Source organism: Urocitellus parryii, chromosome 3 (genome assembly GCF_045843805.1).
Source record: "Urocitellus parryii isolate mUroPar1 chromosome 3, mUroPar1.hap1, whole genome shotgun sequence".
Classification (NCBI taxonomy): domain Eukaryota; kingdom Metazoa; phylum Chordata; class Mammalia; order Rodentia; family Sciuridae; genus Urocitellus; species Urocitellus parryii.
Genome location: NC_135533.1, coordinates 170,064,467 through 170,087,558, shown reverse-complemented (window position 1 = coordinate 170,087,558; position 23,092 = coordinate 170,064,467). Strand labels below are relative to the sequence as shown.

At 48.5% G+C, this 23,092-nt stretch overlaps 2 protein-coding genes across 4 annotated transcripts in view; one reads left to right on the top strand and one right to left on the bottom strand.

The window, feature by feature from the left end:
* Positions 1 to 129: 129 nt before the first annotated feature.
* Itih1 (inter-alpha-trypsin inhibitor heavy chain 1) lies at positions 130 to 14,643 on the bottom strand. 2 transcript variants are annotated; one of them, XM_026388579.2, is made up of 22 exons: positions 14,522 to 14,643; positions 14,259 to 14,279; positions 13,783 to 13,949; positions 13,359 to 13,463; positions 12,827 to 12,989; positions 12,215 to 12,328; positions 10,867 to 10,992; positions 10,664 to 10,780; positions 9,594 to 9,762; positions 9,379 to 9,504; positions 8,330 to 8,511; positions 7,898 to 8,083; positions 6,754 to 6,893; positions 5,590 to 5,744; positions 5,491 to 5,505; positions 5,074 to 5,094; positions 4,586 to 4,666; positions 4,354 to 4,467; positions 2,725 to 2,926; positions 1,697 to 1,869; positions 543 to 654; positions 130 to 391 (listed from the first exon to the last, which is right to left on the bottom strand). In XM_026388579.2, exons 1-22 carry the CDS (start codon positions 14,633 to 14,635, stop codon positions 262 to 264), a joined length of 2,733 nt encoding a protein of 910 aa, XP_026244364.1. In that variant the 5' UTR covers positions 14,636 to 14,643; the 3' UTR covers positions 130 to 261. The 2 variants fall into 2 exon arrangements, with proteins under 2 accessions (XP_026244364.1, XP_026244365.1); XM_026388580.2 differs by lacking the exon at positions 14,259 to 14,279.
* A 6,276-nt stretch (positions 14,644 to 20,919) lies between these two features.
* The window catches only part of Nek4 (NIMA related kinase 4), a 28,053-nt gene continuing 25,880 nt past the window's right edge, over positions 20,920 to 23,092 (top strand). For both annotated transcript variants that reach the window (XM_026388576.2, XM_026388575.2), the window contains exon 1: positions 20,920 to 21,178. In XM_026388576.2, coding sequence (XP_026244361.2) covers positions 21,086 to 21,178 — 93 coding nt within the window. In that variant the 5' untranslated portion in view covers positions 20,920 to 21,085. The remainder of the gene's footprint in view (positions 21,179 to 23,092) is intronic.

Below are 23,092 nucleotides of genomic sequence, written 5' to 3'. Positions count from 1 at the left end.
GCCTCAGATCTGCTTTTCCCACCCCAGGGTTTGCTGTGATCCCTGAGCCCTCCCAGGGAGGAAGCATGTCAGGTTGTTCCCTCGTTGTCCTCCTTCCCCAAAAGCAACCAGCTCTGGGTTGGACACAGCTTCTCTTTAATGGAAGTCTTAGGGTGGTTTGACACAAGGGATGAGCTTGCTCTGGGAGGTGTGGCAGATCAGGATGCCGTCTTCCTCCTCTGCCGTGGTTCCAAGGGAGGACTGGTGTGCCGGTGGGAGGGCTCAGAAGATGTCAGGGACGATATAGTCAGTGTGGGCTCCGTCGATCAGTCCAGCTCCGTTGTTATGGACAAACCAGCAGGATACCTCTGCCCCATGTCGGGGGTCCTTGCTGTAGTCTTTCTGCAAGCCTCTGAGGATGAAAAAGTCACTCTTAGCACCTGGCAAGGTTGTATCTCCCCAGGAAGCTCTCCAACCCATGTGACACCTACAGGAAGTCCCTGATCAATAATAACAATTGAAAAGCAGCCAAGGGCAGGAGTGCTGGGGAGCAGCCCACCCACCTGGTGACTGTCAGCCGGCGGTTCTTCACCATCATTGTAGCATCTGACCTTGTGGGGTCAGAACCTGGGTGGATGTCAGACACTTCAAAATCAAGGGGGTGGAAGAATTGTCCTGGAAAGGCACAGAGGAGGCAGCGGTTACTGTCAGGAGGAGTGGATCCTGCTTTGATCGATTGTTGCTGATAAATCTTGGCATCGAAAGCCATTTTAGGGACTGGGGTTGTGGCTCATTGATAGGGCGCTTGCCTAGCATGTGTGAGGCACTAAGTTCAATCCTCAGCACCACACAAAAATAAATAAAAATAAAGATATTGTGTCCATCGACAACTTTTTTTTTAAAGCCATCTTAGCAGACTCGTAGAGATGCAGATCTATTTATCTTCAGGTGGTCTTACCTCCTGTTTTTTGGTGGAGGGGTAACTGGGGATTAAATCCAGGGCACTTAACCACTGAGCCACATCCCCAGCCCTTTTTAAAATATTTTATTTAGAGACAGGTTCTCACTGAGTTGTTTAGGGCCTCACGAAGTTGTTGAGGCTGGCTTTGAATTCAAGATCCTCCTGCCTCAGCCTCCCAACCTGCCGGGATTACACGCGTGCACCACCTCACCCAGCTTGTCTCTTGTCTTTTTAACCAATTCCAATCTAACCCATCTGCCTGGGGAGAGAGGTTTGAGGGGCAAGTGCCCATAGAAGGCAGGATCAACAGTTGGCCACACAGATGCAGTGTGGCTGTGTGTCCACCCCACTCACAAGGTCCCTGGGAGCTCTCTGGGTCTTTCTGTCTGCTAACTGGTGCTCTCTCCTATCCTTGCCCCCAGGCTCACGTAGGTTTTGTTTCACTGTGGGTTGGATCACAGCCTGTTTGTGGGACAAGACCCTCACCAGGAAGGGAGGAAGGAAGGAAGGAAGGAGGGAGAGAATTTGCTGTTATTAAACCCAGACATCATTTTCTTTTGGTACTGGGGATTGAACTCAGGGGCACTCAACCACTGAGCCACCTCCCCAGCCTCATCAGGACAGCCCGCATGAACTCAAGCTGAGACCTGGATGCCATGTTGGAGATTGGCCTGTCTTGGTGGCCCAGGACCTAGAAGCACTCTGGCTTCAACACCCAGTCCCCCACCCCCGGCTCTGCCCGCCTGCCAGCCGTACCCAGCAGCCCATGTGTCCGAGCCGACATCCGGTGACTATCCAACACATAGAAGCCCAGGAAGTCCCGTTGGACTGTACTCCCCCTCCACACTCGGTGCAGGACAATTTCAAAGGTGGCCCTCTCATCCAAGGACACCAGCAGGCTTCTCTTCTTGTTGATGGTCACCACTATCCTGCAGGGCCAGGTGTCCATCAGGGCAAGAGCAGCTGCACTGCATCCCCCTCCATTCAGCTGCCCTTGCCCTCTGGGACCCAGCTCTTATGACCACCCCCCAAGGCCTTCACCCCCAGATGTTTGGGTGTTACTTGCTCCGTGTTTTGTGCTGCTCTTGCTCAAGGCTTCCAAGGCTGTGCCAACCCCTCTATGCAAACTGCATCATTCATTTCTCACTCTGATCTCCTGAGGACCAAGGCTCAGAGAGGTTAAGTAACGTGCCCAAGATCACAGTGCTGGTTAGCAGTGGAACCAGGACTCAGACACCAGCCAGTCTAATATCCGAGTCTGTGTCCTCTGACTCATCACCTGTGTCTTCCACCCCAGACGCACTCCACCTTTTTCTATAGCTCTGCTACTCAGAATCAAGCTCTGGTGCTCTGTCTGCAGAGTTTGTTGAATAAATGAATGCGTGATGAAAGGGACAGTCATGTGACCAGGCAGATTGTGACAAGTGCCAGATGGGAAGCTCAAGACAGTGCTGGGATTCAGGAGAACAAGAGAGTGTGAGGGCTTCAGGGAAGAAGTGGCTTCTGAGCTGGGAGGTGATCTGGCTTCGCTTGGTGGAGACCAGAGTGGAAGTGAGTGTGAGGACTCCTTGGGAGCACGGGTGGCCGGGTGGCCTGGCACAGAGTCCTTGGAAGGTGGAGGGGTGCATGGAGTGTGACCTGCCTGCTCAGGCCTCACGGACATCACACTCCCTGACACTGCTCGGTGGATGTGGCATCTGTGGGCTCAGACAACACAGCTGGTGCTGGGCATTTTGGGCTTTGACCCATGTCACCTCCCCCACCTCCCCTTCCAGTCTAGTTACCCATCCTGACGAAGCACAGCCTGGTCCCTCCAGGAGAACACGGGCCCGCCCTCACCGGCGTTCAGCGTAATGTTCTGAGGGGTCACCTCCAGCTGAAATCCTGTCGCAGGGTTTGCGATCCCCAGTCTCCCAAAGTACGTGGCCTCGTGCTGCCCGGGGCTCCTGGCCTTGTCACCGATGAGCTGCCCGTTCACTGAGAAGCCTGTAGCAGGGTGGGGGCTGTCAGCCTTCACTCATGCTGTGCCTCCATCTTGGAGGCCCCCCCACTCCACACATCCTACACTGTCTGAGGGCCTCCCCTCCAGTGGGGGCTTTGGGACTGGTCCTGCTCATAGTCCCACCTTTTTCCTTCTCACTTTGCTCCCTGCCCCTACAGCTGCACTAGATATCCCAGACTTAGCTCTGGGCTCTGGCTCTGCAGAAAGCCTGCCTTCCTGAGGGCAGACTGTGGACCTGCTCCTTCCTGGACCCCAGGCCCTCCCAAGCTCACAGCAGGTGCTAAAAATATATTTGTAGAGCCTCTTCACAGAGGCCCAGCTCTCCATCCTCACCATTCCAACACTCTGAAATTATCATCTCGGAATTTGGAGACCTATTCTCTTTCTCCCTCCCCAAACCTCTAAGAGGGCCAGGGACAGTCTTGTTCTGCATCCTCATGCCTTGTAAGTGCTCAACAAACACGGCAACTGGATTGACCAGACTAAGGAGGCGGTAAGGGCTGAGAGATGCCGGGCGTAGTGGCGCACTCCTGTAATCCCAGCAGCTCAGGAGGCTGAGGCAGGAGGAACACAAGTTCAAAGTTAGCCTCAGCAATTTAGTGAGACCCTGTTTCTAACTAAAATATAAAAAGGGCTAGGGATATGGGTCACTGGTTAAATGCCTCTGGGTTTAATCCCTGGTACCAAAAAAAAAAAAAAAAGAAAGAAAGAAAGAAAGAAAAAAGAAAAGAAAAGAAAAGAAAGAAAGAGCAAGCCAAAAGATAGAGAGGGAGGTGATCCCCATCACCCAGCAGGGCTGGAGAGATGCACTTTGGGGGCTCCATGTAGCCATGCTGGGGGGAGTTGGGGCTGGACTCCCATGTAATTTGCAGGACCTCATATGAGATAAAAATGAGGAGGTTTTTGTTGGGTACAGTGGTGCACGCCTATAATTCCAATGGCTTTGGGAGGCTTTGAAACTTAGTGAGGCCCTAACTAACTCAGCAAGACCCAAGACCGGATCTCAAAAATAAAAAGTAGGGGGAATGTGACTCAGTGGTTGAGCACCTGAATTCAGTTCCCAGTACCGAGAGAGAGAGAGAGAGAGAGAGAGAGAGAGAGAGAGAGAGAGAGAAAAGAAAGAAAAGAAGGGCTTCTCATTTAAAAATGGTTAAGGATTTCAAGACAGTAAGAGCATTAAACCAAGTATGAGACCCTTCTAAGTGTATGTCCTATGCTTCTGGGTCATAGATCTATGAAGCTGGTTCTATGTGGGGTCCTGCCAGGGGGTGGAGAAGAAGGCAGGCAGAGCCCAGAAAAATGGAAGGTGCACAGGGCAGTGGGGTCTGTGGCTGCAGTCCTATCCATGGTCGAATGTGGAGTGTGGAGGGGCCTTGACCCTGCCCTCTCTGGCAGATGCCATGAGAGTCACCTGTGTCCGGGTCCTGTACCAGGCTCAGGATCACGCCAGGTTCCTCATTGATGTTGAAGCACAAGGCATCCTCTTTCTGGGGCACGTGGATGATGAAGTGGGGGTCAGTGTCCACTGGGAACACAGCATGGAGGCATTAGATTGGGGATCAGGCAGGAAGTGTTCAAGTAGGCAGGTCCCAGAGACAGATGGGCCAGTCGGGGTCACCCCTCCAACACTCCCAAGGACTCACCGCCCGTCACTCGGTTTGGCAACTCCTGGAAGTTGGGGCTGGGGCGAGTCGGGGAAGGCTGGGCAGCGGACAGCACGAACACTGTGGGCGAGAGAGTGTCGGCACCGTGGAGGGAGGTGACCGGGAGGTTAGGGTTAGGGTTAGGGTTAGGTTAGGGCCTTCCTGGAGCTGCCAGTCGCTTTGCTAATGACCTCCCCCAATGCGGGCTGGCCTGAGGCCACAGGAGTGGGGTGGCCTCAGAGCATCAAGTGCCCTCATTTGCCTCTCGGGTTATAGGGACAGAGGTTTGGCCCGGGATGGTGGGCTAGCCCCCTGGGTCTCCTCCCACAGGTTGGGGAAGCCAGGCCCTCGTCAGGGGGACTGTTACAGGAACTGTTTTAGGCATTGAAGAGAGTGGAACGGGCGATACTCCAGAGGCTTTTCTCAGCCAGAGGGCCAGCAGTGTGAGGAAGAGGTAGAGACATGTCGCCAGGATGGCTGCCACTTACTCCTTCTGGGTCCCAGCATCTCTGAGGAAGACAAGGACAAAGAGGACAGTGTCACCACGGAGCTCCACATGCACGGGCACCAGGCTCAGTCCACAAGTGCACCCTGGGCCCAGAGATGATTCAGGCCAGGGACCAGTCCTACTGGGTGTCTTACTTCTCCCCAGGTGTCCCCCACCTCCTCAGAGATGCATGCTTGTGCAGGGGGGTGGGGGGACCTCACTGGAGGTGGGTGCAGAGGCTCCCAGGGTGCAGCCATGAAGTGCAGTGAAGTGGTGTCTCAGGGGAAGGAAGGAGCCTGGGAAGGGGTAGGGTCAGGGAAGGGATGGGTATGGGGAGCTGTGGGCTTGGGGCTGGAGCACATGCCACCTGCCCAGCCATGGGAAGCCCTGCACTAAAACCAACACGATTTCCACTCACCCAAGGGCTGAGAATCTGGAAGGGAGGAAAAAAAGAAGAGAATTAAAACCTGGGAGTTTTTAGGCCCAGAGATTCCCCCTCCCCGGACACTGCTCATACCGTCCTCGGCCTTGTCAATGATGGGCTCCAGCCCTTCCTGGTCTTTCATGCCTCGCATGGTCATGGAGGTCAGTGGGGTCACAAACTGATAGTCCAGTGACATCTTCAGGATCTCGGATGACAGCTTGTTCTTCTCCAGCCCTTCCACCGTCATCCTGTAGGGCAAGACAGAGGTTGGCTCCAAGACCCCAGTACAGGCCATAACAGAGCTGCATTCCCTCTTCCTTCCATCCAGTGGTTCGCTCATTCATTCATTCATTCATTCATTCAACAAACATCAAAAATCTGTCGTTCCCTGTTCAGTGGTTGTGGCATTGGGGACTTCCGGGTTTCATGACCTCCCACAGCCAGAGGGGGGAACTCTGGAGACTGACAATGTTGAGAGGTATGTCTTGGAGATACATAGAGAATTTAGCAGCTAGACTAATCTTTCTGAGCCTCTGATTGCTCATCTTTTTAAATGAGGATAATAAGGGAATTCTCTCATGGTTGGTTTTTTTTTTTTTTTTTTTTTTTTGTCTTTTTGTTTTTGAACCAGGAATTGAACACAGGGTCGCTTGACCACTGAGCCACATCCCAGCCCTTTTTTTTTTTTTTTTGAATTTTTTTAATATTTATTTTTTAGTTCTCGGCGGACACAACATCTTTGTTGGTATGTGGTGCTGAGGATCGAACCCGGGCCGCACACATGCCAGGCGAGCGCACTACCGCTTGAGCCACATCCCCAGCCCCATCCCAGCCCTTTTTAATATTTTATTTAGTGACAGGGTCTCACTGAGTTGCTTAGGGCTTCACTAAATTGCTGAGGCTGGCTTTGAACTCCTATCTCAGCCTCCCAAGCTGCTGGGATTACAGGTGTGAACCACCGCGCCAGGTTCCCCCAAAGGTTTTGAAGACTAAATGAGTGTGTTTAGACACTGCACAGCCCCACAGTCAACAGCAGCCTCTGCCAAGGCAGCTCAATGAGGTAAACAGCAGGCCGCCTTTCCCCCATAGGGCCCACCCACACTATTGACCAACTGGTTGATATTAACTCATCAAGCAAAGTAAGAGGAAAGTAAATGTGACCGCTTGTACCCTGAAGGCCCAGAACTGCCCCTTCTCTGTTTGTAAGACATGGGGGGCCCTAGGGCAAACAGTTCCAGGTATCTGGAAGGGTCCTACCTGTTGGCCAGCAGCTCCTGGATGGTGAGATAGGCCCAGAGGCGCTCAACATGGTTCTCCAACATGTGGCCACGTTCTTGGAGCAGTTTCTTCATCTCTTCCTCATCCACTAGGCAGGTGGTCTTGAATTCTTGTCCCTCCTGAGGGTTGGAATGGGGAGAGAGGCCATGAGCCACAATGAGCACGACACTTCACTGGTGTCCAAAGCTCTGAGTGCCCCACGGTCACCTCTGGAGTTTCACTCTCAACATCTTCCTCTTTCCCGAGCCTATTTTTGCCTTCATCCATTCAATCATTCAACCACCATCTGGAAGCCAGGCTGGGCCTAGGCCCTGGGATCCCATAGGATTGGAGAACCAAGCCAGCAAATACCCAGCTGTTTCTACTAAGATCTTCTTCTCCAAGTTCAAGGTGGGCTGCCCCATGCAGCATGGACAGCACACAAGTAGGCCTTCTCTTCCTGGGTACAATTATGGGGTCCACCCTCCAAGGATGTCTTATGGACCAGGCACTGCATAAGGATATTCCATGGACTGTTCCATTTGTCCCCTACAACACTCTGTGGCAATGTTGCCACCATGGTAACACAAAGGAAACTGAGGCTTAGAGAGCTGGATTCACTTGCCCAAGGTCACCCAACTGGTCAGGGCAGAGCCAGGGACCAGTTTGGCTCTCCTTCTCAAAGCCTGAGTTCTGAACCCTTAACTGCACTGTGGGCTGGAGTCCATGCTCTGGAAGGCAGGGTCCAGGACTCCCACACCTGTGACTTCTTCTAACATACCTGGGCACATGTATATCTATACTACACCATGGCACAAAACCTGGTACACAGTAGGTATTCGGGAAATGGTTCTCAAGTAAGAAGAGAGAAGCTGGCCTCTTGCTTTCTCATAGCCTTGCAGGAATGAGGTAAGCAGTCACAGGTGCTCCATTTGGGGCCTAAAGGTTATAGCTAATCCAGGCCACATTGATCCCATTCCAGCCTGTCCAGCCCCCAGGCCTGGGGTATATGTGGCATGCAGAGGGTGCATGCCTCTTTTCTCTGAGGAAAGAGAGGCCCCCAGGAGCAGGCAGGGATCGAGAAAAGTGGATTTGGGGCCTGTTTGCTATCTGGCCTCTCTGTCCTCCATGACCCATCATTTACCCCACGGGCTTGCACTTCGGCCTTGAAGCTGCCCAGTTTTTGGTCAGCGATGCGCCCAGCCACCATGATCTCCGAGCCATCGTAGTACTGTTTATGTCGGTGCTGGGTCAGGGCAGAGATGGTATCCCGGGGGTACTGCAACTCCACATCCACCAGCAGGGGACTGGCCACCTGGTCGTAGAAGTTCTGCAGGGACAGGGGGTGCAACCTAAGAGCTGAGTACCATGGGTACCTGATGGGAAATCTAATCACCAAGTAGGGTGTCAGGATCCCCCCTTCAGAGGAGGAATTTGAAGCTCAAATAGGTTAAGCAACTAATTTGAGCTTGGTATCAGAGCTGTATCTTTTCCTCTAGGCTGATGGGCAAATGGCCACAAAGGCAGGGCTCTTCGTGGCATGCTGGTGGTGGTATATGGCAGGTGCAGGGGAGACCTGTAGCTGCTGAGTGGCATCATGGTCCTCATAGATTCTCTTGGCCCATCCATTGTTCTCCTTGGACATGACCTCCAGGAAGTTAAAGTCCAGGTTGTGGCCAAAGCCCAGGTTGTAGAGTGGGAACTTGTCCCGGATGGCTTCACGGACATTCTTGAGGATTTGGGAACGGTCCGTCACTCCTATAACCACACATCCAGGCTATTATGAGATTGCTGGCCCTCAGCATGTGGGGATCCCTTCCTACTTCCCTCTCTCTCTTCCTTCCATACTGAGCTCAGGATTCACCTCTTCTAGGAGGCCTTTCCACGCCTCACTTAGCCCAGGTACTCCTTTGTCTGTGTTTCCACAGACCCCTCTGTCACCCTGTCTTTCTGCTAAGGGCCCTTAGCAGAAACTCTGCCCTTGGGTCTGCCCCCAGTAGTGGAACAAGAAACTTTTTTTTTTGTTCTCTTGGTAGGACTTACTCCCTCATCTTGGGCTTGTCATACAATAGATGCTGAATATATTAAATATATTAAATTATTAATTCCAGCCCAGGCATGATGGTGCACGCCAGTAATCCCAGCAACTGGGGAAGCTAAGGTAGGAGGATCACAAGTTTGAGGTCAACTCAGCAATTTAGTAACTTAGAGAGACCCTATCTCAAAATAAAAAAAACTAAAAATAAAAAGGGCTGAGGATGTAGCTCAGTGATAAAAGCACTCCTGGGTTCAATCCCTGGTATATACATATATATGTATGTATACACACATATGCCCATATCTGTATACATATATATATAAATTCCATTAAGCTCGATCTAGGAATTCTGCCTATCCCCCAGGGCCCTTGTCATGCAGAAATATTCCCAACTCATAGGACAGAGATATACCTTGAAGTTCTCATACACTTTGTGGTCTTAATTATATTTTCAGGATAATCCTTGCCTTTATCCTGAACCTTTGTGTCCCCAATGGCCCATCAGTGGTTGTATTTCCAATATCATCTTAAACACTTCCAGTAACAAGGAGATGATCACCTCCCAGGGCAGCCCTCCAGGAGCTTACCCTCAGTGGGCTCCCCGTCTGTCAACATGATGAGAATCGAAGCCTGATTACTGACTTCTGGGCCGTTTCCCTGAACTGCATTCAGGATCTCAATTCCCCGGAGCAAACCTCCATTCAGGTTTGTGGCTATAAAAGGAGAGAAATCAGACCAGTGTACACTCATATCCCAAAGAAACAGAGGTAATGCCAAGGTGGCCTGGGATTCCCATCCTTACCCCCCTCCACAGAGAAGCGCTTCACGAAGTCTCGAGCTGCTTGAAGATTGGCCTCTGACGCTTGCACCAGTGAGCCCCGCCATGATTGCACGTGAGAACCAAAGAGGACCAGGTCAAAGTAATCCTGTGGCCGCATATCTCCCAGGATTTTCAGGAGTGCCTCCTTGGTCTGCAAGGACAGGACATTCCATTGAGGAACACAGCCCCAGGGTGGCCTCAGGATAGCACCTTCTATCAACTCCAGATAGCTATGTCAGAGATCCACAGGATGGAGACACACAGTGGATGGGTAGGAGGGGATGAACAGGACAGCCAGGTCATCCCAAGAGAAAAGCATAAGAGGCATGGAGAAGGCAAAAGACCCAGCACGGGGTCAAGGAATGATCAGGAGTTTGGATGGGGCAGGATTAAGAAAGGTCCCCCTGTGTTTTGGCTGTGTTTCCAAAACTCAGTTTGTCCAGCCACAGCTTCACTGTGTCACGGGTGGGACACTCAGAGCACTGAGGGCTGTGGGCTGTGCCCTGCTGCAAGATGCCCTCTTGCAGACCAAGTGTGGGCCCACATCTATACTTCCAGTGGCTCAGAAGGCTGATGCAGAAGGATCGAGAATTCAAAGCTAGCCTTGGCAAAAGGGAGGCCCTAAGCAACTCAGTGAGACCCCTATCTCTAAATAAAATACAAAATAGGGCTGGGGATAAGGCTGAGTGGAAGAGTGCCTCCGAGTTCAATTCCTGGTACCAAAAAAAAAAAAAAAAAGAAAGAAAGAAAAAGATGCCCTCTTACAGACCACCTTAGTTATTGCCAGCACTTGTAGTGCACAGTTTTGCTCTTCCATGCTCATCTCCATGGGGAAGCGCCATAATGCGACACCGTATTATCCTCCTTGTAGCCATTGAGAAGTGCCTGACCAAGGTTGCCCAGCAAGGAAGCAGAAGCTAATGCTAGAGTCCCTAACAACTGGGATTTCCAGTTCAATCACCCAAACCAGAATCTGACAGCCAAACTGCAATGGGGGTAAGTAACAGGGCTGAGGAAATTTCCATTGAGTGAACTGCTTTGAGCCACTTTACCTGCTTCATTTTCTGACCTTCCATAGAGCCACTGATGTCAATCACAAAAACGATGTTCTTGCTCATGTTCGTCAGGTTTTTGGGGGCAAAGAAGTGGGCAAAGTAGTTATTGGCCACCTGAAATAGAGGCAAGTGACTGAATCCTCTCTCAAAAGCATCCCTTGCCCACCCTCTGGGGCTGGGGCCAGAAGTTTCAGGCTCACCAATAGGTCACAGAGCTTGTCTCGATTGACATCGTAGGTGACCTTGAAATCCCCATTCAGCAAGGACGTAGAGCATGTAGGGCAGGATTGCTGTTGGCCCACGGTGGGGCGGAAGAGCACGTGACCCTAGAATCATTGAGGGTTTGAGACATTACTAGTTGGTGCACACATGTAGGAAGATGTGTGCCTCTCTGCGTGTGTATGTATGTGTGTGTGTGTGTGTGTGTGTGTGTGTGTGTTTGCCTGGCCACAGAAACTAATTCAGTGGGCCATTCAAGCAGCTGCTGAAAATGCACATCTGTATGTGATAGGAGAGAAGATTCAGTCCTCTGTGCTTCTCAGTCACTGGAATTTTCCACGTTAAGCATCACCATTTGGGGTACATAAGCAAGAACCAAATAATAGCAGTAGGAAGGAATGAGAAAACCTCAGTCAACTCCAATTGTCAAGTAAAAAAGCAAGGCTACAGCACACTGCTCACAAATAAAATCCGCCTGGTCAACAAAGAGCAGGAAACAGAAGGAAAGGCCCAGAAACAGAGCTGCGGTCAGGTTTGAGTGGTGCTGGTCCTCGAGGACACTAGGGATGATTTTTATTCACTACTTTCTATATTTATGTATTTTCCTCATTCTCTTTAAAGAAATTTTATTGTTTTCTTCTTGCTTGCTTGTTTTAAAAGTAAGATATGCTCATGACAAACAAAATCAAAACAACAACAACAACAAAAAAACAAAGACAAAAAATAAAGTTGAAGAAGGGTGCAGTGACATGTATCTGTAATCTCAGTGACTCAGGAGGCTGAGGCTGGAAGATCTTGCCAACTTCAGCAACTTAGTGAGGTCCTAAGCAACTTAGTGAGACCCTGTCTCTAAAGAAAATATAAAAAGGGCTGGGGGATGGGGCTCAGTGGTTGAGCACCCCTGAGTTCAACTTCTGGTGAGAGAGAGAGAGAGAGAGAGAGAGAAGAAAACTGAAGCCTTGAGTCCTAACCACAACCGTACCTGAGATTGGCTTCTGTGTGGAACATCTCTCTAAATGCTGTGTGTGAGGCAGGCAAAGAGGAAACTGAGGTTCAAGCAACTCCCCCTGCCCAGACCATGCATCCAGCAAGTGGTAGAGCTGGACTTGGTACCTGCCCCACCTCAGGGTGCCATTTTTGCTAAATTGTTCTAAGGATTGGGAGTGATGAGTTTCCCTGGGATTCCAACCACATGGCATCTGCTCCTCTCACCCCGAGGGAAGCCTGCATCCCTACCTGCTTCCTGTGCTAAGCCTAGACCTGCCTCATGGATGGGTCAGGCTGCCAAGTCCTTAGGGACCCACCACCATCCCCTGTCATTCCGTGTACCTTTTTCCCTGAGAAGGACTTCTTGATAGTTTGGGCTGCCAGTTCCTTGGTGAGGAAGGTGGCCTGAGCATCCAGCTTACTGATCCCCTGGGGCTCAAAGATGTCCACGTCAATCTGCACCATTGAAGGAAATTCTGTACCAAGGCCCCGTTTGGGACAGCCAAGAGCCTAAATGTGACCTGGATACCTACTGTGTACAGTGCCCATGCAGTTCTCAGCACAGGGCCTGGCACATAGTAGGCACTCCAAAAATGTTTATTCAATGAAGATGCGCATGTCTGAAACCCCTCAACTCAGCCCATTGGGCTTCCCAGGACTTTCTGGTTTACAAATTACCTGGACATTCAGTGTCTCTTGTGATACTTGTGATATTCCTGGGGAATGCAGGAATTCCCCATTTAGCAGATGGGCAAACCAAGGCTCAGAGATGAGGAGGGAGTTGGAAGATTCAAAGAGTTCGCTGCCCAAGAACAGCCCATTGCAACCCACCTGGAGGAGCAGTTCCCTCCCTGTGTCCCAGGCCTAGGGTGGCATGTGATTCATGCTGAGCCAGTGCTGGGAACCATAGTGAGAGTGAGAGACAGAAGTCCTGCCCTGGGACTTTCAATCTACCTCAAAATGGCGCACCAGTTGCTTGGGCTTGACTCTGATGACAATGTCATACTGGGTAAGTCTTCTCTTCAGCACCTCCTCGTAGGTCAGCTGAAATGTGGCCTTGCTCTGGGGACCAATGTTGATGTGGATAGTGAACTGCTCCATATTCCTCCCTGAGGCCCTGGATATGCCACCAGAGGCAACAATAGGCAAACAAATAGTAAATGACATGTAGATCCTTGTCACCTAAAGCATGGCCCTCAGAATCAATTTCTTATTTTCATGCTTGTTCCCAGATTTCCTTGACCCTTACCCTGGTCTCAGATGGCTGGTCAGGGTTAAGGCTCAGGGATGGGGGGACCCACTTCTCCCTGAAGCAGATCTGGGAAAAGGGCAAGTGGGCATCAACCTGGCCCAGTGCATCTGTGTTGGCACCAGGGCTGGGTAGTTTGCTTCCCTTTCTACTATCCTGGGGCTCTTCTCCACCCAAGGCCACCTCTGCAGCCTTCAGCTCTAGAGGCTAGGCCCGGAGGGCCCAGAACTCAGGTACCTGACGAGGCCAGCATTCTCTCCTGAGATGGCTGCTTTCCGGTACTGCTTCCATGCTGTCACTTTGTCCTTTATGTCCCCAATGAATGCCTTCCCATCTGCTGTGCTGTGGGGGAAGAAGAAGGCCCTCAGTGGGGGAAGCACCCCTCCTTGATCACATGGGTTCTTCCTATTAGAGATATGATGAGCCCAGACACGGAGAAGCCTCTGTTCACGTGATCCCTCATAGGGGAGTATCTCCTGACTGGCCTTGCAATGCTCTGGGGAACCCATGGGCAGTGCAGTGGGCAGCCATGGTCACAGAGGCCAGCTGTGGGCCTTTTGAAAGGGAGCAGATGATCTACACATCTGGCTACTGTGGCCTAGGCTGGGACAGGTGAACAGACACTTTTGGGACAGGTGGTGGGAGTCAGGCAGGCACACACATGGCAAAGTCACTGATGAAGGCCGTCTTGGGGATTTCCACATCGAAGGCCACTTCCCTGGCTTCGTTGGCAGTGTTGATCACTTGGCTGGTGATGACATAGTGGGCGAAACGAGAGGTGACTTTGCAGTTGACTTTCAAACTCCGGATGAACACGCCATCAACTGTCTAAAGTGAGATAAGAGGGACCTTTGGCCTGGGACAGGCCAGTGAGAGACCTCCTTGTCATTCTGCATCCTAGCCCCCAGCTTTGATGCTTGCAAGGTGCCCAGAAGAATAGATCAACCCTCCCAGGAAGATCCTTTTTTCTGCCTGAGACTGTACAGTGGGGCGTGAGGTGGGGTGGGAACAATCCCCCCATTCCTGGGACACAGGAGCATATGGCACCCGCAGAAAGAGTCCACCCGCAAGAGGCAGGAGAAAGAAACCTGTAATAAGGGCCCCATCACAGACCCCTTTGCCAAGACTCTCACTCACTGTGTCCACAGCCTGTCGCTTCTGCAAAACAAAGCCAAGGCCAAGTATGAGTGGGAGTGCTCGGGGACCATGGCCCCCCTGTTCAGGGGTGTGAGGAGACAAAGCCTGGGTCCTCTGTCTCTCAGTCTTGCCTCCTACGGCTAGGAAGTAACCTCTGTAGTCAGAGGTATGCAGGCAGTGGGGATGGCTCTGGTACCTAGGGTGGGGGTTCTTGTGTCCCTCTTTGGGACAGAGGTCTCTGTCCCAAAGACTTAGCCACGTACCTCGCTGCCCTTGGACCTGCCTCTGGCCAAGCTTGGAGCAGACATGGCCTGTAGGGTGAGGAGGGACACCAGGTACACACACAGCAGCACCCGAAGCGCCATGGCACCGTCCATGGTCTCCAAGTTCCTGTTGCCCTGCCACTTCACTCAGACCATCAATCAATACCATGCTGGATAAACACGGATTAAACATTAGACACAGGGAAGGCAAATGTCCCAATCTGGGGAACCAATAATTGGCAAGGAAACCAGGGGTTCCCAGCTCTGGGCTTATGTCAACTCCTGACCAGACTCCAGACTGTGCCCTTGTGTACAGAACTGCACTCAGCCAAAGGCAACTGCCAAGACCCCTCAATGGTTCATCTTGTCCTGGCTCTGACATGAGGTGGCACCAGTGACAAACATCTAGCAGGAAGTCAATGTTAAAAATGGATTTCCAAACCTCAGTAAGCTTTTTTTTTTTTTTGTGAGGTGGGGTGGGTTTCAGGGATTGAACTCAGGGGCACTTGACCACTAAGCCACATCCCCAGCCCCAATTTGTATTTTATTTAGAGACAGGGTCTCACTGAGTTGCTTAGTGTCTCCCTTTTGCTGAGGCTGGCTTTGAACTGGTGATCCTCCTGCCTCAGCCCCCTGAGCTGCTGGAACTACAGGTGTGCGTCACTGCCAGGCAAAAATCTCATTAAGCTTTAGTTTCAGAATTCTTGAAGCATCAGCAAACCTTTCAGTCATGCTTTGGTTGGGGAGGCAGATATGGTGGCTGAGAAAGTGCTGTGACACCTAAGCACATCCACAGTTCTAACGGTGCCAGCCCTGACAATAGCTCTGCCAGAGGCCTTTGGACAGTCTGGCGGGAGGAGTGATAGGTGACCTATGCTTTAAGCCCGTTCCCTCATCTCTTGGGACCTTCTGGTCTAGATTAGGAAGGAAGGATATAAGTCAGCTTCATTGTGCTCCACGTAGACAAGGATGTCCAGCAGGTGACAGGGAATAAAGACAAATGAAGCATTTTTATATTCGAGGGCCGATTAGGTACCCCAAGTTGCTCTCAGCCCTTTATTGCCTAATTTTTCTCCTCATGGTCTTCTGGAACATCGATTTCACTGCAAGTGACAGAACAAGGATTCAAACCCAGGTCTCTCTGACTCCAAAGCTGTCACTGAAATGCCCTGTGTGTTATGAGGAAGAAAAGAGAGGCAGAGTCAGAGTTCCCCCAGAGGAAAAGTCTCCAGACACCCATTATGCACAGGCAGTTTCTTGATTTTTATACCCAAACCTTTCCTGCCGGCCACAAGCCACAGCTCACCAGGTAGACAGGGCCCCTGGTTAGTCTACTCTGTGACCCAGGGTGGGGTGTTGTGGCTGTCACGACCCTGAAGAAAACAGGGGGCTCAGAGGCCTCTCTGATATCTGTTTGCTCCTCCTGGACTTTGTCTCAAAGAGCAGCTTCTGGGAAAGAGTTTATTGTCCTTAGGCCAGGTGACCTTCTGACCTGTTTTCTGGCCTCTGTGGAAGATTAGATGAATCAACATGATATGGTATATTTGAGTGTCTGTTTATTTTCTGTACCAGTATGAACTGAGCTGGAGGTGGTGGGTTGGTGCCATGCTAGTTAGTTTCACCATGATGAAACTGGGCTGCGTCCCTGTGTTCAGTGAGCTGGTGCCTTGGGAAAATGGAGTGGGACAAGCCAAAGGAAACCCAATGGATCCCAAGGAGTGGCTGGAGGCTGGAGAGGCACATAAAGGAAAAACTGTAGAAATTTGAAGGAGTGGACCTCATCTTCATAGTGGTTAGGAGAAGGCTCCCAGAGGAGGTGGCTTGGAACATGAGTAGCACTTGGGAAGGTGCAGGCAGGAAAAAGTGAACCAGGAACAGCTGGTATAAGGGTCTGATGGCTTTCGGGTAGAAAACACTAAAGCTATTTTGATTATAGAAATATTGACATGAGGAGGCTGGGGTTATGGCTCAGCAGTAGAGTGCTCCCCTAGCATGTGTGAGGCCTTGGGTTTGATCCTCAGAACCACATAAAAATAAATAAACAAAATAAAGGTATAAAAAAAAAGAGAAAGAAATATTGACATGAGCCGGTTGCGGTGGCGCATACCTATAATCCCAAGTGGCTCAGGAGCCTGAGGCAGGAGAAATGCAAGTTCAAGGCCAGCCTCAGCAACTTAGTGAGGCCCTAAGCAACTTAACGAGACCCTGTCTCTAAATAAAATATAAAAAAGGGCTGGGAGGGCTGGGATTATGGCTTAGGGGTAGAGCACTCACCTTGCATGTGCAAGGTCCTGGGTTCGATCCTCAGCACCACATATAAATAAATAAAATAAAGTTATTAAAAAAAAGGCCGGGGATGTGGGTCAATGGTTAAGCACCCTTGGGTTCAATCCCTGGTACCAAAAAAAAAAAAAAAAAAAAAGAAAGAAAAAGAAAAAAAAGTAATACAACATGGAATAATTGTTTTTTAATTTTTATTTTTTTGAGTTGTAGTTGGACACAAAACCTTTATTTTATTTTATGTGGTGCTGAGGATCAAACCCAGGGCCTTGCACGTGCTAGGTGAGTGCTTTGCTGCTGAGCCACAACCCTAGCCCCTAAATTTTGACATTAAAAAAAAAAAAGATATTTTGAGGAGGGGTATGACAAGTTCAAGACTGGACTGTTGATGGGTGAGCGGTGTAGTGTAAATGCCTGTAGTCCAGGCTACTACAAGCAGCTGGAGGGATGGGAGGTGGGGATCATTTGGGCCCAGGAGTTGGATGCTGGGCCTGGCCACACAGGGAGATTCCATCTCAAAAAAAAAAAAAAAAAAAAAGAGAAAGAAAGAAAAGAAAGAAAGAGTGTGGATTGTTGAAAGATGGCTAGTACAAACCTGGTCCATGGATGAAAGGTGCTAGAAGCATGAATATGTGGCCATGGTGGGAGCAGTGCAAAGAAGGGGATGAGGAGAGCTAACGGTGACTGGTGTCTAGTGTGCTACTCAGTCTCCCTCTGTCTCTCATTTTTAAAATTTTTCTCATATTGGGAATTGAACCCGAGGATGCTTAACCACTGAGTCACATCCTTAGCCCCTTTTAAAAATATATATTTTATTTAGAGACAGGGTCTATTTTAGTTGCTAAGGCATCACTAAGTTGCTGAGGCTGGCTTTGAACTCGTGCTTCTCCACCTCAGTCTCCTGAGCAGCTAGGATTACAGGCATGCACACCGTGCCTGGCATGGGCAAGGCATTCAGATGTTTTGAGCTTCTTAACTCCTTAGAAACTCAGTTAAAATAGGGATGATAATAGTACCAGCTTCATGGTGTTGATGGAAAGATATATGAGCTAATTCACTTGATGTAAAAATAAATCCCTCCCTATAAAGCTAATTATTTGCCCATCCTATGACCCAGCAACACCATTCCTACATATTTACCCAGTATATTCTCAAAAAGACACCAATGTTTATAAAATCTTTATTTATGATAATCCAAAGGAGAAAGAAGACAAATACCCATTAACAAGTAAGTAGATAAACAAATTGCAAGGTATTTGTGCAATTACAATATTCTTTGGCAATAAAAAGGAACAAATTATTGTGGCTAGAGTTGTGGCTCAGCGGTAGAGTGCTTGCCTAGCACATATGAGGCCCTGGGTTCGATCCTCAGCACCACATAAAAATAAAAAATAAAATAAATGTGTTGTGTCCGTCTACAACAAAAAAAATATATATTTTTAAAAAAGGAACAAGTTATTGATAGAAATGACAGAAATGAATTTCATAGATATTGTACTGAATAAACAACCAGATGCAAAAGAGTATGTAAAGTATAATTTAGGGCTGGGGTGGTGGCTCAGTGGTAGAGCGTTTGTCTAGCACGTGTGAGGCACTGGTTTCGATACTCAGCAACACATAAAAATTAAGAAAAATAGGGCTGGGGTTGTGGCCAGTGGTAGAGCGTTCGCCTAGCACCCTGGGTTCGATCCTCAGCATCACATAAAAATAAATAATAAAGGTATTGTGCTCAACCATAAAAAAATTTTAAAAATAAAAAAAAATAAAATAAAGGTATTGTGTTCATCTGCAACTAAATCATTTTTTTAAAGTATTAATTTGGGGCTGGGTTGTGGCCCAGAGGTAGATCGCTTGCCTACCATGCGTGAGGCACTGGGTTCCATCCTCAGCACCACATAAAAATAAAATATTGTGTCCACCTATAACTAAAAAATAAATATTAAAAAAAATTCATGGCAGGGGAGTGATTAGAAAAAGCAGTCTGAAAAGGCTCTTCAGGAATGTAATAATGAAGTAAAGGTTGAAAACAGTGCTGTAGCTCTTTCTTGAAACTTAAAAAATATTTAACATTTTCACCATTTTTAAGTGCACAACTTAGTGACCTATTATATTCACATTGTTGTGGGACCATCACCACCATCCATCCCTGGATCTTTTTCATTCTCCTCAAATGAAGTTTTGTATCCATTAAACACTAACTCCCAATTCGCGCCTCCTCATCCACTAACACCATTCTACTTCCTGTGTCTCTATGAATTTGCCTACTCTAGATATCTCACACAAGTCACATTGGTCACTACCTTGTTTCCCTTAGCATTATGTCCTCAAGGTTCAGCCATGTTGCAGCATGTCAGTTTCCTTCCTTTAATTAGGCTGAATAATATTCCAATATCTGTATATAGCACAATTTGCTTATCCAATATCCAAATATGAGTACTTAGGTTGCTTCCAGTTTTTGGCTGTTGTAAATAATGTCGCTATGAACATGGTTGTTTACTGTCAGTTTTGTCAGTGCGCTCGTGCTCCCGGCTTCTTTTGGTTTATATCTTGATAGAATTTGGTGAAGGGATTTGTCAACATTATCTAATTATACGTTTAAGATTTGCATATTTCACTGGGCATGGTGGTGCCTGCCTGTAATCCCAACAGCTCAGGAGGCTGAGGCAGGAGGATTGCAAGTTCAAAGCCAGCCTCAGCAAAGGTGAGGTACTGAGCAACTCAGTGAGACCCTGTCTCTAAATAAAGTACAAAATAGGGCTGGGGATGTGGCTCAGTGCTGGAATGCCTCTGAGTTCAATCCCCAGTACCAAAACCAAACAAACAAACAAACAAATAAATAAATTTGTGCAATGCAAATTTCGTTTTCACAAGAAAACCAAAAGAAAAAAAATAATCATAAACAAATATTGAACTTAAGTTAATGATGTTGGGGGGCTGGGGATGTGGCTCAAGCGGTAGCGCGCTCGCCTGGCATGCGTGCGACCCCGTTCGATCCTCAGCACCACATACCAACAAAGATGTTGTGTCCACCGAGAACTAAAAAATAAATATTAAAAAAAAAATTCTCTCTCTCTCTCTCTCTCTCTCTCTCTCTCTCTCTCCTCTCTCTCTCTCCTCTCTCACTCTCTCTCAAAAAAAAAAAAAGTTAATGATGTTGGTAAAGATAAAGCCAGGCTTTAGTAAAAAGCAGAGAAAACATATTTTTATTCAGTAACTACTGACGTAGGAAGAAAAGCTGAGCTTCATTCCAATTTATGTAGAGGTGACTGGGCGTTATAAAGAGAGAATGAGGGAGTAAAGAGGAGAGTGAGAAGGGGGCTCACATAGATAAAGGGAAATGAAAAATTACAATGGGTTGGTCAATGTAAATATAATTAAACCAGCTGTTTTTGCTAGCTGGCAATGTGGAAATTAGGATTCTATCCTCCCACATAGACTGGAGACAGAGACCTAACCCTTACTGATGATTGAATCTCAAAAGAAGGGATTTCAGTCCTTGAGAAAGATACTCCTGTGTTGCACGATATATCTAGATCATCTCTCGTCTATCTAAATCTACTTATCAGGGGCAGGGGAAAGATTTTTAATTGAATACTTTTTTTTTTTTAAAGTAAATGCTCCTAGAAAAGGGAGGTGTTGGCTGGACCAAACGGTTGGAAAAGTACTGATATCTTCAACTTTGCTTACTTTGCAAAGTATCAGAAAGTAAGATGGACCTTGGGTGCACAGACTGTTATGCATGAGATAAAGCGAGCGTATGCCACACGCAGACCCACACATTAGAATGTGAGCTCCAGGGAGGCAAGGACTTTGACAGACAAGCACACAGGCGATCAGTAAATATTCACAGAATGAATGAACCATACGCATAAATCTCTTAGAATCATCAACTGCAAAACCAGCAGAAGCTCCCACAGTAAATGGCAATTGTGCAATTGAGCCAAGGCTCACGGAGCTTGCGCAGGACCCGGCGGAGTCGCTCTGGCCGGCCAGCGTCGCGGCTCTATGGCAGGTTCTCCCAGGGCGGCGAAACCACTCTGGCCTCTCCCACGTCAGCTCTATGGCGGGTCCTGTGGGAAAGCCAGAGCATGCGCAGGACTGCGCCGACTGGGATCGCTATGGCAGCGGCGTCGCCGCGGGCCGGCTTTAGGTGCTCCTACCCCTGCCAGGCGGTCTCCATAGCCCACCCTACCGCAGCCTCTTGGGCATGAGCGGGACCTCCTGCTGCGGCCCGCCGCCCTACCTACTGCCGCCACATCTCGACTGTGGGTCTGCGTCAGGAACATGCCCCTGGCCGCCTATTGCTACGTGCGGGTCGTGGGCAAAGGCAGCTACGGGGAGGTGACGCTCGTGAAACACCGGCGGGACGGCAGGCAGGTCCGCGGGGTTCGGCCCCAGCAAAGGGTGGGCAGGGCTGCATGAATCGATTCCAGAGGACGAGGCCCGGGGCGGGGTGAAAGGTTTCATCTAGGATGGCACTTCTTCAGGGAAATTGTCCCAAACTATCAAGACGAGGCCAGGCCCCTTATCATATGCACACATTCTTTCTCTGCTTCTCATAGGTGGTAGTGAGTGGTGTGCTTGATGTACACACCTTTTTCCCACCCCCAACAATTCCATGTGAGCAGGCAAGTATCATGCATTCTAACCCAGCACCTCTCAAGCCTTACTTCGTGTACAAAGAGTCCCAAACTTCTCTTAACTTCAGATTGCTGGACTCATTTAAAACTCAGTTCATCACCTTCCCGCCAAATCTTCATTCCCAGCCCCTATTTCAGTTAAGCAGTATCATCAGCCATGCAGTTTCCCACGCTGGGTACATGGGTTATCTTTAATGCCCCCCAAACTCTGATTATATTTATACATCACTAAGCCAACAGGATTCTCCGTCTCCAATGTTACCAGCCCAATCCAGGATACCACTTTTTTTCCCCACACCTATTGCTGCTCTGTGACCCATCACTTACTTTCCTTCAGCTTCCATGCTCTTTTTAAAACTTCAAAGTGATGTTGTCACACCTTTGCTTAAAACACTTTATCCTGTCACCCAAAGGATAATGAACAAGAGTGATTACATAGTGTATTGTACAAGCTGGGACAATTTTGAAACTGAAAGGAAGTACCATTAACAGTTAGATCACTGACAACCCAGTTGCATCAGGCAAACTAAGAGATGTTCACCCTAAGCAGAGGCCCACTTACCTATTCCTCCTTGTCCCAGATGCTGGTTGCTGTGCCTGGAACACAAGCTCAAGCATAAGAGGTTTATTCAATAGGCACAGGGGGATTTTCCTTAGATTTTTGAGCTGAGGACAGGAGATTAGTTATAATAATAGCTCTTCATGTTTGAGTAGTAATTTATACATTTCACAAAGCACCTTTTTGTATGTGTTTTTGAAGAAATGAATTGTATGGTCTTTTGAGTGAGGGAAGTATAGTAGATGTTAAAGCATGTTTATTTTTTTTAAAGTGAGAATAATTTTGTAGGTTGAGGATCGGTGATTTTCAACCTTCCTGGACCATGGATTATCTAATAACTCATGGAGTATCCATAAACCCATTCTGTCTGGAGATGTATATTCAAGATATATTTTTATGCCTATTTGTAGGGGGAACTTAGAGGTTAAGGAATTAAGGACTCTCTAACCCAGATTTTATGACTGATCCAATGGTATGTTATTTTTGATTCACTTTTTAGCCATTAATTAATTTGTATATTTTTTGTTTTGTTGTCATCTTCTTCTTCCTCTTTTTTTCATTTTTTTGTGCTGGGAATTGAACCCAGGGGTACTTTACCACTGAGCTACTTTTTTTTTTTTTTTTTAAATATTTTGAGACAGGGCCTTATTGAATTGTTTAGGGCTTGTAAAGTTACTGAAGCTGGCCTTGGACTTGCAATCCTTCTTCCTCAGCCTCTTGAGTCACTGGGATTCCAGGTGTGCTTCACCATGCATACCATTTTTTCTGAGATGGGGATCTCACTATTCCCTGCTGGCTTTGAATTCCTGGACTCAAACAGTCCTGTCTCAGTCTCTTAAAGTAGATGGGACTGCTGGTTTGGCTCAATGAAATTGTAAACTGCAGATGGAAAGGATAATTTCTTTTTTGTGACCCTACATGGCCCAACTTATAAAAAGTATCATTAGTAACAGCAAAAATTTTCCCTGGTTTCATGCTTCCCTTTTCTCTTTGTGGTGCTGGGGATTGAATCAGGGGCTTTGTGCATGCTGGGAAAGTGCTCTATCAACTGAGTTACATCTCTAGCAATTTTATGCTTTGTAAAATACAAAA

Coding starts and splice junctions, on each gene's coding strand:
- Itih1 (XM_026388579.2), bottom strand. CDS start 14,635: ATGGACGGTGCCATGGCGCTTCGGGTGCTGCTGTGTGTGTACCTGGTG. Junction 9,763..10,663: donor AAGGTCAGAAAATGAAGCAG/GTAAAGTGGCTC, acceptor CTGTCCTTGCAG/ACCAAGGAGGCACTCCTGAA. Junction 6,894..7,897: donor CCGAAGTGCAAGCCCGTGGG/GTAAATGATGGG, acceptor TCCAACCCTCAG/GAGGGACAAGAATTCAAGAC.